The sequence below is a fragment of the Diabrotica undecimpunctata genome, chromosome 9 (assembly GCF_040954645.1).
Source record: "Diabrotica undecimpunctata isolate CICGRU chromosome 9, icDiaUnde3, whole genome shotgun sequence".
In the NCBI taxonomy this organism is placed as follows: Eukaryota; Metazoa; Arthropoda; class Insecta; order Coleoptera; family Chrysomelidae; genus Diabrotica; species Diabrotica undecimpunctata.
The window spans coordinates 121,797,089-121,811,290 of record NC_092811.1 but is presented as its reverse complement, the minus strand read 5'-3'; the positions used below and the strand labels follow the sequence as shown (position 1 = coordinate 121,811,290).

At 32.0% G+C, this 14,202-nt stretch overlaps 1 protein-coding gene across 5 annotated transcripts in view; it reads right to left on the bottom strand.

Annotated features, from left to right (window-relative positions):
- LOC140451378 (sphingomyelin phosphodiesterase) overlaps positions 1–14,202 on the bottom strand; it is a 111,157-nt gene that overhangs the window by 46,247 nt on the left and 50,708 nt on the right. For 4 of the 5 annotated variants that reach the window (XM_072545143.1, XM_072545147.1, XM_072545146.1 and 1 more), the window contains exons 2-5: positions 7,892–7,952; positions 4,090–4,274; positions 564–714; positions 157–327 (exon numbers count right to left, since the gene is read on the bottom strand). In XM_072545143.1, the coding sequence (XP_072401244.1) occupies positions 157–327; positions 564–714; positions 4,090–4,274; positions 7,892–7,949 (565 nt within the window). In that variant the 5' untranslated portion in view covers positions 7,950–7,952. Of the gene's footprint in view, positions 1–156; positions 328–563; positions 715–4,085; positions 4,275–7,891; positions 7,953–14,202 lie in introns of those variants that run through there. The other variant, XM_072545148.1, reaches the window with a different exon arrangement.

Sequence of the window (14,202 nt, the reverse complement as noted above, 5' to 3'; positions counted from 1 at the left end):
TTACGCTGCGCTTTTATTTTTGTTCTCTAAAATTTAATTTTCTTATCAATCTAACGTTGGGCCAACTGATATGGGAAGGGCCTCGTATATCAGTCCATGGTGTCGAAAATATCTATCAATTCCAGAAATAATACTTACTTATAATTCATTACTTACCGATTTTGACTTTGCTGAGAACGTAAATGACCTCTCCCGCAAACAGTTCTGTAATTCCTTCACAAACTCTTGGTGATTGGAGTTTTAAATTGACGCAGAACTGATAGATAGTTTTTTTGATTTCTTTTTCGGATTTGCCTATTCTCGTGTAGTGCTGAAGTAAACCTGCTCCTAAAAATTCAAAATGTTCAGTAATGTAAATAAAAATAATCTGTTAAAATAATAATAACTGGAGAGAAGAATGGTGACATTAAAGATTGTAGCTCAATTTGGTTAATGATTTGTTAATTTGATTATTTTAAAACAGTAGGTAATATGAAATATTTATAATAAGAAGTGTATATGTATACTGTTTTAAAACAAATTTCTATAACTATTAAGACTGACACTATTAAAAAACATTTTACCTGCTTTACATGCTGTACAAGAAACCTTTGACATAACCGAATTTTCAATTTCAAATGCAACTTGTTTCAAATTTAACAATTTTAATGCTTTATCAAAGAATTGCGGCAAATGCGAGGATTTCTCTTGATCGTATTCCCACAGCAATCGGGCCTAAAATAGACAAAAAAAGATGTTATTTGAATTGGTGAAATAAACGATACATAAATAATAATAAATTATCAAAATTATGATATTTGACACCTATATTATTAGCATGCGAGTAAAAAATGATTTAGCAAAATATTGGACGTCGTGTCTTCTCAAAATATTTCCTACTTAGTCTAATTACTTTTGAGACATAATAATATTATACATGTTTACTAGATACAAATAAAAATTTATAATTTTGTTTCCCAGATATTCTTTAGCAGATGCAATTAAAATTTTATAATATTGTTATATAATATGCGCAAAGAAGAAATTACGTTAATTTTTCAATATCCCATAGATTGCGCCACTTAAAAGATTGGTCTATTAAGCTTTTAAAGGGCATATTGTTTTTTCTTTTAGATAATTTAATTTTTTATCACTGTAACATGATAAAAACAGGTCCATAAACACAAGAAGAGAACATGTTTTGCGAAATACCTTTCCAAATATTCATTTGTGAGATGGCTACTATATTAGCCGCTAACCGCTCTGATTAATAAATATCAGCTTATACTGCTACTATTTGAAAGCAAGGTTCTTAGAATGATACTTGGACCCCAAAGAGATGAATTGACAGGAGAGTGGACAAGGCACCGCAACGCTGATTTGGTGACACTCTATGGTACTGAAAATATCGTCAGACAAATAAAACCTAACCGAATAAGATGGGCAGGTCATGTGGTAAGTTCAAAGAAAGGCAAAGTGCTAAAGACAATGTTTATTGAGAGACCAGACGGTAGAAGATCAGTAGGCCGTCTCAAAAAAGATGGAAGGATGATGTTGAAGCTGATTTATCAAGGATTGGGGTACAACAATGGGAAATGGAAGCGCAAGATCGTAGAAGATGGGAGACTATAGTGGAAAATTCACCCCGAGTTGTAAAGCCCGTCAAGAAGAAGTTTGCTGGCTTATATTTTTGCCACTTCTGTATTTATTTATATTATAAAGTTTACTAAGAAAAGCATGTAAAGCCAGAAGAAAAACGGATAAACATGTTACAAGTCTATACAAAATTACATACTACACAGTATTTTCAAATGTTTTGGGGTTTTTAGACATTTTTTATTATGGTTTAGGTGGAAAAAACGTATGACAGAATGCTGGACTATCTTGAAAAGAGAAAAAGGTAAAAGGGAAGATGTCCTCGCTTTCGATTAACTTAAAGGATCATGTCAAATTTCGAAAAAGTAATGGAGAAATGAAGAGATTTCTCAGCGGCACAGAAAGAATAAATTAGAGAATCAAAGAAAGAAAACACTAACGACTTGGACAGCGACTACTAAAGAAAATCCTAAGCTACATTTCAAGAGAAAGAAGGAAAAGATGAAGACTTCCATCATCATATAAAAACAAGAGGCATAAGAAGAAAGTTCTCTTCTTTCTTCCATGATGAAGATCTTTCTCTTTTTGTTCCTGCTTTCTAAATGCACGTTTCTATTTTCTTTTGATGTTATTCTTGTTTTTCAGGAGACAGTCCGGAAGACTGAAGACTGAAGAAAAATGAAGACTGAAATCTGGAGAGAGGTAGATGGCGTATGACTCACAGGAAAAAGGAGAAAGTTCACTTCTTTCTTAAATTATGATGGAGATCTGATTCTTCTTTGTCTCGAAACATACGTTAGCATTTTCTTTAGTCATCGCTCTTGATTTTCGGAAAGAAAGCCAGGATGAGCCAGACGGCATTTTCTTCTTTACGTGCCTTGGCTGTATTCAGACATTGGCCGTCATCATATTTACAATTTCATGAAACCTTTCTCTAGTGGCTGCTGCCCAAAATAATTCTTCTACTGTGGACCCACACCTTTGCGTAATATAACGCCGTCATCAAAGTTTCTTTCGACCAATCCAACTCTTTCTCTCTACTTTCCTTATATTAAAAGGCGAATTAGATGGTAATTAATCTAATTATATGGAGAGACAGAAGTATTCTATTTTTTTTTTCTCTTTATGATGTTTATGGACAGGCGTTTTGAATTCATCATTTTAAGAACATATTTTTAGGATCCGTGATAGCACCACATTTCGAATGCTGTTAATTTGTTTAGCATTGCGGTTTTTAATGTCCATGACTCACAACCATGTAATAGGATAGACCACACTTAACATTTCAGGACTTTCTTGCGAATATGCATCGACAGGTTTCTGTTACATAAAACAGGTTTCCAGGTCATAAAAGCCTTACGTGATATTTTGATCCTGGGTATTATCTCTTTATCACAGTCACAATTTACAGTTAACTAGTTGCCAAGTTATTTAAATAGGTTTACACGTTCTATCTTCTCTCCATTAAGAGAATACAGAGCTTGATCTATATTAATCTTTCTAAGAACAAATCTAATGTTGAAAGATTTTTAATGTATTGTTCCATATTTTGTAATGTCTAAATCTTATATACTAAAACGCTAAGCCCTTTTCTTGTCCACCACTTTACTCAAAAACCATATTAGATAATTAAAATATTTTTTCGGAATATTATTAGTATTACGTGTGAGATTGTCAAGATATACTTTTGGTACAAAAATTCACTTTCGGTTTTGAGATGACCGGAAGTTAAAATTTACTTTAAGTTTTAGACCCCACAATGTATATATGGATCGAAAGGTCTCGTCGAGACGAATCTAAATATGTACTTCCGGTTGCGATCCGACACCGGAAGTGACCCGAAACGCGCATAAAACGTCAAGATAGAGCAAATCTGACACCGGATTCGTGATCAGCATGCAAAATTAACTGCTAAATGATAACATTGTAACAAAAAACATTGTTTTCGACGAAATATTTCGTGATATTTAATACACTTTTTACTTGCATTATTATTGATGAATGTTATGTATATTCTTGCTTATATTGTTTGTATTGATCTCTTAATTTTTCTCGCAAAATAAAAATTTCATTTAAAAAACTCGATGTCGAGATGGTTCGCTAGTTAACTAACTATCTATCTATAGGACTTCCTATATATGTGCAATGACAAATATTACACATAAAAATTAAAAGAAGATGAACTAGGGAAATGAAAAAATATTATATTGGCATAAAATAATGAAAAAGGAAGAATACAGATGAAATAGAATGAGATTTAAAAAACATGCCTTTACAATAATGATTTTTACACTGCGGATAGAGACTGGTAGAAGCTACAAAGGCATGACTCTCACCGATATAATTGATATTGATTGTGTATAATTTTAATAACTAAAGATGTATTTTGAGAATAACTGCTATTGAGCAATAATAAATTTTGTAAAAGTTGGTAAATTGATTTTCGATCTAGTTTCTTAAATAAAAACATACTTAAAAATTTTTAAAATGGCAATCAAAATAATACATACTTACACTGCCATTGCCCGGTGGTGGAAGAGTATGATTCCGAACGATGTTCGCCAAAATGGGTACTTTACTATGTTCCAACTTGTAGTTCCAGTTATCTGTGAATGTTTCCTTTGATTCTGAGCTGGAGGAACTTATATCTTCTGCTGTTATTGTGTAAATGCCTTGAGATTCTTGAACCATCGGAAAGGCTAAAAATATTGAATTAACAATGAAATAAAGTGGGATAATAAAATTAAATTTAACTATATTAAAAACACCAAAGCCACAGTATATAGCCATAACAACTAAAAAAATCGCCCAAACGAATAAAAGGGAAAAAAGAAGCAGACAAATGGTGTAAAAACAAAAAGATAGTAGGTGCATGAATGGTGACAAGATTCGCAAGATAATAGCAAAGATAGTGCTGAACTATTTGCCTATATTAAAGCAAAGGAAATGTAGGTTAGTGGTTAAAATCTACATAAGAATATGGTAAACACTTCGCCTAACTACATGAAAATAACGTAAACCCAAAGGAAGAAGAATATGCCATAAATGAATAGATAACGAGATAACCCCAGCATATGCAATTTTTAGCGATAATAAAATCTCTACACGACCAATTTGCTTAAATGATATATCATGTGAAAATGAGGGTGAATTTTATGCATTAGAAATTATAGATATTAAAACTATTTTAGTAAGTGTATAGAACCGGAAAAGGGAATTTTATAATTTTTTCTAGATCTATTTGAAAAGTTATTGGTGTTTTGCCGTGTTAATTTTTTAGAAATAATAATAATTGGAGATTTCAACAGTGATTTCAAAAAAAGCTTCTAATGAACTAAACAGTTTCCGTGATCTAATTTCTACTTTTGGCTTAACCATAAATATTAATGAATTTACTAAAATCACACATAGATCAGCAACTTGTTTAAATAACACCTTAACAAATATAAGCAGTGAAATAGTTGGTTGTGGAATTGTGGACCCATGTATTTCTGATCATCTTGCTCAATTTCTCTACTTAAAAACAAAATCTGAAAAAGTCATAGTGCTAATACATACAGAAGACATATAACAAGTAACGGCATCCTGATAAAACAGTCGTTAAATAACGGTGACTGGGCTTCAGTTGTTTCTCTCAAAACAGCAACAGAATTAGCTCAATTTATTACCGAAATGTATGTACTCGTAAAGTTAACTGAAATTAATTTTCCAATAAAATAATCACGAACTCATAGTAAAGCTCCAATTTCTTGGTTTGATGATAAGCTAATAGTAATGCGAGAAAATTTTTCCACAGTCAAGATAATTGCTGATGTTACAAAGGGATATAGTGAGTATAAAAAGTTGAACAAGCACTATAAATCAACAATATCATTAAAGAAAAAACTGGCTTCTGAGAATTTCTTTTCCAATTCAGAAAATATATCTCGTGGCAGTTGGAAAGTTATAAATTATCACAGAAATAAATTTCAAAATAAAAAAGTCCGTCCAAGATCGATTACATCAAACGATTTCAATAATTACTTTACTTCAGTAGCTAGACATATTAGAAGTTCTTGTAATTCCAGAAACGAAAATGTAGCCACATATTTTTTTTAGGGATGTACACTCTCCTTGCGACTCTTTATTTTTATTACCAATTTGGTGATACTAAAATCAGGAATGTTTTGCATAGATTAAAAAATTCACACTGCACTGATTTTTATTTCTTAAACCAAAAAATAATTGTGGAAACAATCGATGTAATTATTGACAAATTAATTATACATAATAATTGTATTACTGAAGGGATTTTTCCAGATGTATTAAAAGTAAGAAAAAAACTACCAGTGTTCAAAAAGGGAGCGTTAGATGAAATTGGAAATTATCGTTCCATCTCAATCATTCCCATTTACAGCAAAATTTTTGAGAGTATTCTAAATGTTCGTTTGATAGAATATCTAGAAAAACACAAAATACTTCACTGTAATCAAGATGGCTTTAGATAAAATTGTAGCACTACACTAGCTATACAGAAAATTGTGAGAGATATAGTTGATGGCTTGGAGGAATGTCATTTTGTGTCTTTGACATTGTGTGACTTATCCAAAGCTTTTGACTTTGTTTCGCATGAATTACTGTTGGAAAAAATGCATAAATACGGTATTAGGGGAAATACTCTTAATCTATTTAGAGCATACTTAACAAATAGAAAACAGTAAAATAGTTCTTCTTAATAACAGCTATTCTGAGTTTAACACTGTCGAATATGGGGTTCCTCAAAGTTCAATATTAGGACCTTTGTTTCTTTTTTATCTGAACGATTTATTTCACTACACTTTTCCTATAAAATGAGTTTTCTTCTCAGATGATACAACTCTCATTAATACTGATATTAATCAGCATAATTTAAAAATTAAAATAGATAGTGATACCCAGAAAGCAAAAAACTAGTTTATACATAATGATATACTAGTTTATACAAGAAATAGTGTTAAACTATTAGGAATCTTTCTAGATGATAATTTGGATTGGAGTGTTCATACAGATTACTTGAGTTCTAGACTTGCTACAAGTATATTTTTAATACGCAACTTGGTTTATATGATTCCTAAAAGTACCCTTAGAATGTGCTACTTTGCATTATTCCATAGCCATCTACAGTACGGAATAACTGTTTGGACTAATTCTTATCACGCAGATGGAATTTTTAAACTGCAAAACAGAGTAGTGAAGATACTTGCAAGAGCAGAGTATAGGGGACAGGGTAAACCTTTATTTCTGGAATTAGAACTTTTTACCAGATGAAGTAAAAAGTCTTCACTTATTATCGTTTAAGCTTAAAATCAAATCACATTTTTTAAAACATTGTTTCTATTAAAAAACGGGGTACCTAAGTACATATTTTACACAATAGTACTAGTTTGGTCAGGGTATTTGCCTATTCTGACGATATTTCATGTTTTTATATTTTTATTTAGTGTGTTTGTCGTTTATTAAATTGTTAATATTAAATATCTGTTTGTAATATGTATTTAAATTCGCAAACATTTTATATGTATGTATGTAAAAATTGGTATTATTTCTTTGACTTATCAAAAATAAAACTATTTTTGTATATTCTCTAACTAAATTCTATTCTATTCTATTCTATGAAGAATATCTCTAAAAGTCAAAAAATGAAGCAGAAAAAAAGCACCTGCTCCAGACGAAATCTCTACGATCATTTATCATAGTATGGGATCAGAGGATAGTCAGAGAAGATATGCCTGTAGGCTAGAAAACAGAATAGAGAAATGAAATGAGTACAACACAGAACTACACATCCTTATCGTAGATTTCGAACAAGCCTTTGACTGCACTGAGAAAAATAAATTGTGAAATGAAAAACCACGACAAATTAACAAAGCTATTCAGACCAATAAAAATAACATTGGAAGAATATCGAGCGAAAATATGCTCAAATTAAATGCGAAACATATATAATATTAGTATTTATTTCATTTATTCATTAAAATGAGCTTAAACTCAAACAAAATTATTATGACCGAATATCGATCACAGTGGCTCTGTAATACCATCTATAAGAAGTATCACCGTTCAAAAGATACGAGGCGGGAAGGGAACTTTTCGCTAGCACTGTACACAATCTTAAACTGTAATATACCATGTCTGAATTATCATTATTAACAGAGAGATAAAAATTAAATTATTAGAAGAATTTAAAGACGAATTATAGAAGAAAAATAACACAAGAAAATAGTTTTCGAAATGTCTTTTATGACTTTGTTGTTTATGCAATTATAAAATTAAGTAAAAGCAAACAATATGAACTTACCCTGAATAATAATTGAATTGTATATCGTACATGCTGCCACCAGAAGAAATTTTAGCATAATCTGTAACAAAAAACGAAAACTTTACAAAAGGTGTTAACAGTTCTATTAAAAAGAAGTATTAACAAGTGTCGTGGTTTTTACCAAATGCAGACTTATACGACCGCTAAAAATAACGTTATTTAGTGATAATTATTTATAAACTTTTTAATTAAATAACGATTTACAATGTAAATAAGTTTTTTTTTCTATTTTAGGTAGTATAACAAACAACACCTTCATCTTTTATCATCTCATTTATAATGATGGTGAACATACACAATATAACTAAACGTACAAATATTCGGCATGAACTGACAGATGATGGGACCCTGTGAATTACAGAAATATGCGACGAAGAAAAGTCATAAAGTCATGAATGGGCAAAAATTTTGTGACGCAAAAATATCTTCAATGAAAACAAAAAAGGATATACCAGAGCAATATACAAAGTATTGTCACATATGGTTGCAAAGTTTAGCCACTAAAAACTAAAACACACAAAACACTTTTGGAGCCACTGAAATGGACTTCTGGAGAAGGTCAGCTGGAAGATCAATGATTTATATCCGGAGATTTATGAACGTTGAAAATACATTGATTCTGATTGACCACGTAAAATACAAACGACTGAAGTGGTTCAGATAATGGGAGAAGATCCGTTAACAAATCAAATACTAGACTAAGCAGAATAAAGAAGAGGTAGAAGAGATAGACCACGAATAAGTTTTAGAGAGGGTATCGACGGTGAAATTGCAGAAAGTGCGCTAAATGAAGAAGTATGCCAAAATAGAACACAGTGGAGACTGGGAATTGGGAATAACATAGACCGTTATAAACCGTTATTAGTGGTAAAAAATAAATAACAAATTATCGACTATATCAGACATTTTGGCTTATAACTTTGCTTGCTATAATTATAAACTTTAAAATGAATTTTGAAAATTTAAATTTTATCGATTTTTGACATAGTTATATAAGTTTAAAATATATAATTTAGGTGTAAAAAACAATCGAATTTGTTTATAACGATTTTTTGGTGGTATGAGATCAAAAAAATTAGTATCATATTAATGGGGACTATAGTACAATGAAAAACGAACATTTTGAGCTATACTAAACTCATTTAGATGCAGTTTTCGCTAAAATACAGTAATTTGAAATTGACCTAGTTGATGCGCTTGCGCAAAATATAAAATTTACGGATTTATTGTATTTCCAGTTTAACAGTCATCAGTTTTAAATGAAAAATAAACCGATGAAGATTGTTTATCGTCAAAATCGTCAATAAATACCTAATTCTTCGTGTTGATATCAATTCTTCACTTTTTTTAAAATCTGTATAAGTAATAATTTTCACCACAATTGACAACACTGGAGTTGTCAACGCGACTCTTTTATGAAGTGAGTTGCGTGCGAGTAGGATACCAGCTGCGGCAGCAAAACATCAAACGATCAAACACATCGAGAAGAGTTTTTGACAACATGATTAGACAACAAATTTGTAAATATGTTTCCAAATAAGCCGACACCAGCACGATCGATAATTCAGTCTATTGTACGTAATTTTTTTAAATTCTGTATCCGTGTCCGCTCCAAGAGGAGTTCGTAGATGTTCGTTAATGTTCAACGTTATACTGAAGCCATAAAAGTGAGAAACTACTGATAGTGGTAATGTTATGTAGATTATAGGTTTCTATCGATAATTTCCCACTTCTACTAGTTTCATCTCTTTTTATTTCACAACATATTGTGTTTTCCATCTTCTGAGTTATTTTACCGGGTCTTGACGCACTCATCGATGTATATATAATTTGCTTATTCTGTCTGTCTGTCAGTAATGAAAACCCCAGCGCCGGAATTACATCATCTCTCCGTTGTTATTGGAGAGGGGATAAGGATTATATTAAGATAGAAAAAAAAAGAAGGCCAAAATCCACCAAAATCGTTCTCAAATTTTTGAGACGAAGTGGAAATTGAAACGTCAATAAATTTTAATCTTATTTGCGGCTTATTCCCATTTAAATAGTGGTCAACTTTTTGACAAGTTACCTGAGGCGGAGGTTTCAATATTTATTAATTAAATGCGAAACTACAAGTTTAGTATTTATTTAATTTATTCATCAAAATGAGCTTAAACTCAAATAAAATTAGTATAATTGAATAGGTATTTTCAATACTTTTCAACGAGGTATCACTTGCCATAAGGTCCCATTTAAAATTATCAGTCACAGTGGCGCTGTAACGTCATCTGTTACTATTAACTTGTTATGACTAGTTAAGGAGCCTACGTCTGTTTATCATCTCCCTCCAAATTTCACTATTATAAGTATGACCGTTCAACAGATACGAGGGGGGAATGGACTTTTGACTAGCACTGTAGTAAGATATAAAAAAACAAACAAGGCAACTACCAAAAGGGCAGTATCTTCAGTATTAATGAACGTATAGCAATATACGAGATATCAGAGGGCACTATGAGACTATAATCTCAATTATTATTATAGAAACAATTAATGAACACGGATCACAGGAAATAAACAATAGGATCCAGGCCGGCAACAGATGTCTTTTTGTCCTCCAAAACCTTATAAAATCGAAACAACTAACAAGACTTACGAAGATACAGTTCTATAAAACAATCATACGACCCGTTGTGATGCATGGAAGCGAAACGTGGACGATAACAAAGGCAAACGAAGAGAGACTGTGTTTGGGAAAGAAAAATCCTAATGAAGATTTTTGGCCCTGTGTTGGATGAAGCATCAGGACAATATAGGATAAGAAGTAACAAAGACCTCGAAGAACTTTACCCAGATGCCATCATCATAAAAGAAATAAAGTCCAGAAGAGTCCAATGGGCAGGACACCTCAGAAGACGTTCTGACGAACGAACAGTAAGACTGGTGTGGGAGAAAGTACCAACTGGAAGGAAACCGCGCGGACGCCCTCGTCTCCGGTGGCGAGATAATATAGCAGGAGACCTAAGCACTATGGTGTGGAGAATTGGATGGAAGTTGCTCAAGACAGAAAACAATGGAGGCATGTTGTCTAGTAGGCTAAAACCCACGAAGGGTTGTAACGCCACGGAGTAAGTAAGTAAGTAATTAAAACAATTTGAGATCTACCAGACTCGTAGATGTTATTTTTTGGTAGATATATTATTAATATTCCAAAGTGCGAGTACACTTGCGAACGAGCGACACTCCTGGTGTGAGTTAAGCGCAAAATGAGTTTAGTAAAGCTCAAAATACTCGTTTTTCATTGTACTGTAGTCCTCTCTAACATGATACTAAATTTTTTGATCTTATACCACCGAAAAATCGTTATAAACAAACTCAATTGGTTTTAAACCTAAGTTGTATACTTCAAACTTATACTACTTTGTCAAAAATTGATCAAATTTAATTTTCAAAATTCATTTTAAAGCTTATAATCATAGCTCTAAAATAAGGGACTTTAAATATTTTTACGTTGAGCAAAAACAAAGCTATAATATCTGTTATAGTTATTTTTTATCAATTTTATCAATTGTTATTTTTTAATAATAAATTTGCAATATCTCGGCTTCCAATGGATTGGATTTTAATTTTCAAAGTTTGTTTGGTTTGTTTTTTTTTTTTTTAAGAAACAAAACATGATTTGAAAAAAGGAAGTATCTTCATAAGTTCATTAGTTATGAGCATTTAAACAATTAAATTGTTAATAACAAGTTCCTGCTTAAAAATTCGGAATATCATGTCGAAGATTCGGATTCAGCGGGTCAAAATACACAAAAGACACTTGTAAAATCTCGATGGAGCTCAATCGGCCATGAAACCCCCAATTTGCCCCTAGACTATTAGTCGACGAATTAATATATCAACTTTAATGTCCCCAATGATTCAAAGAGACATGCAGTTTCGTGTAACAAATTAAAATATTTACATAGACATTTCATTTTCTCTCTCGATGCAACAAAAGTAAAGAAGAAAAGTTATACATACTTTCTTTTTATTATTATAACGTACCTCTGCCTGCGGGCTGCATTCCGTAGGCAAATACTAATAAACCGTCATTGTTCGCATTATTATAAAACGTAATTTATGATTTCTCTACTGTCAATTATTTTACTTTTTACTTTATTAATTACAACGAGAAGAAATTTCGGTTGATTTGTTTCGTTTTTGCTTCGCACTACATGAGTGAAACTGTTTCCGGAAATATAAAAAATTACTGCTAATTATGCTAAAATCTAATAACACTTTTAACACGCTATGTTTAAAAAAAAAGTTTAATTGCGTCTATTTTTCTTTTAATATCGTTGTCATTGATAAACGAAAAGTCATTGTGGTCATATAGGTATACCACTTCTTTATCGACTGTGTATGTTTTGGATATTTTAAGCAAATGCGTGAAGGGTTCTTAGACCAGTAAAGAAAAAAACATAGCCAAAAAAATCTTCTATCTATAGGTATTTGAAGGTCCTAAAAGGTATATAAACAAAACAAAAATTTTTTTAAACAATTTTTTTTTAATAAATTGTAACAATGAATTTTTTCGGCTCGGACAATTTTTTTTTATTTTTTGTGCCATTGTAAACAAAATAGGCCTCTTGTAATTTTTCTGTAAACTTGATAGTTTTCGCGTTATAAACAATTTAAAACTGAAAAAACGCAAAATTACGATTTTTAGGGCTCAAAAACACAAAAATACACTAAAAAATATTATTTTTGAATTTTCCAAGACCTAAATCCAAGTTCAAATTTTGTTCTATCATTTCTCTATAAGTATTTTGGGCTTATGTAATTCTAAAATAATAATTACTATTTAAATGGGAATAAGCCATAATTAAAGGTCAAAGTAAGTTAATAATAATAATAATTTTACAGGAATATTCCTTATGAACCTTTCACCACTGAAGAAGTCTCAAACATTATCAAAGAGTTTCAGAACTGTAAATTTCCTGGACCAGACGGTGTTCAAAACTTTTGGCTAAAGAAGTTTTGGAGTGTTCATGAGCTTTAAACAGTATTTGTTAATAATATTATTTCTAATTCACAGGAAATACCATCATTTCTTACTCAGGGAACCACTTATCTAATACCGAAGGATCAAAATAACACCCAAGATCCAGCCAAGTACCGCCCAATTACTTGTCTTTCAACTTTGTACAAATTGGTCACATCCTGTGTGACCCTGCGTATCTACCAACACTGTGCTCTGAATAATATCATAGAGCCTCAACAGAAAGGATGCGCTAAGGGCTCCATGGGCTGCAAAAAACAACTTATTATCGACTCTCGACTATATTGAAAATATATAATCTCATGACCTTTTTAAAGCATATAATGGCAGAGTGCAAGACTAAAATTCACCTTTAAATACCTGGTGAAACCAATATCGAAGCTGAAGATATCCCTATTAACCGGGACCTTTTCCAGGGAGACTCGTTGAGTCCACTTTAGTTCTGCCTAGCGATGAACCCACTATCTCAGTTGCTGAACTCCACTGACTCAGGATTTAGCATCAAAAATAACAACACTGTTGTGGCGAAGATTAACCATCTGCTGTATATGGATGATTTAAAATTAACGGTTTCCACTCGAAACCACCTAGATCAGATGCTAAAAACTGTAGAAACTTTCTCAAATGATATCAGTATGCATTTTGGACTAGACAAGTGCCGTATACTAAATATAGTCAGAGGAAAGGTTCAGCCCATATGTTTCGATATGCAAGATGGCCAAAACATGGAGGCAATGGGTGAAAATGATATGTACAAATATCTCGGAGTACAGCAAGAGCAAAAAATTGACCATAAACTAATGAAAACCGAACTAACTTCCGAGTTCGTATGAAGAGTAAGATAACTAAATCGGTGACATATTAATAGTAAAAATTTGTTTAAGACATTAAATACATACGCCTGTTCCGCGCTGAGCTACTCATTTGGTATTATAAAGTGGTCAAAAACGGATATAGAGGGTCTTCAGGAATAAGAACACTTCTCACAAAGGCGTAAAAACACCATCCACGCAGTGCAGTAGAGAGAACAACATTACCGCGATATCAAGGGGGAAGAGGACTTATAGACATAGGTGAGCAATTGGATAAACAGGTTGCTAATTTAAGAACTTATTTTCAGGTGCAGGCTGAGACATCTATCTTACATCGAGCAATTTGCGCAGTAGATGATACAACGCCGCTAAAACTGAGAGAACAAGAAATGCGCATAAACCATCTGACTAAGCAAGAAAAAATGCGTACCTGGATGAGTAAACCTCTGCATGGG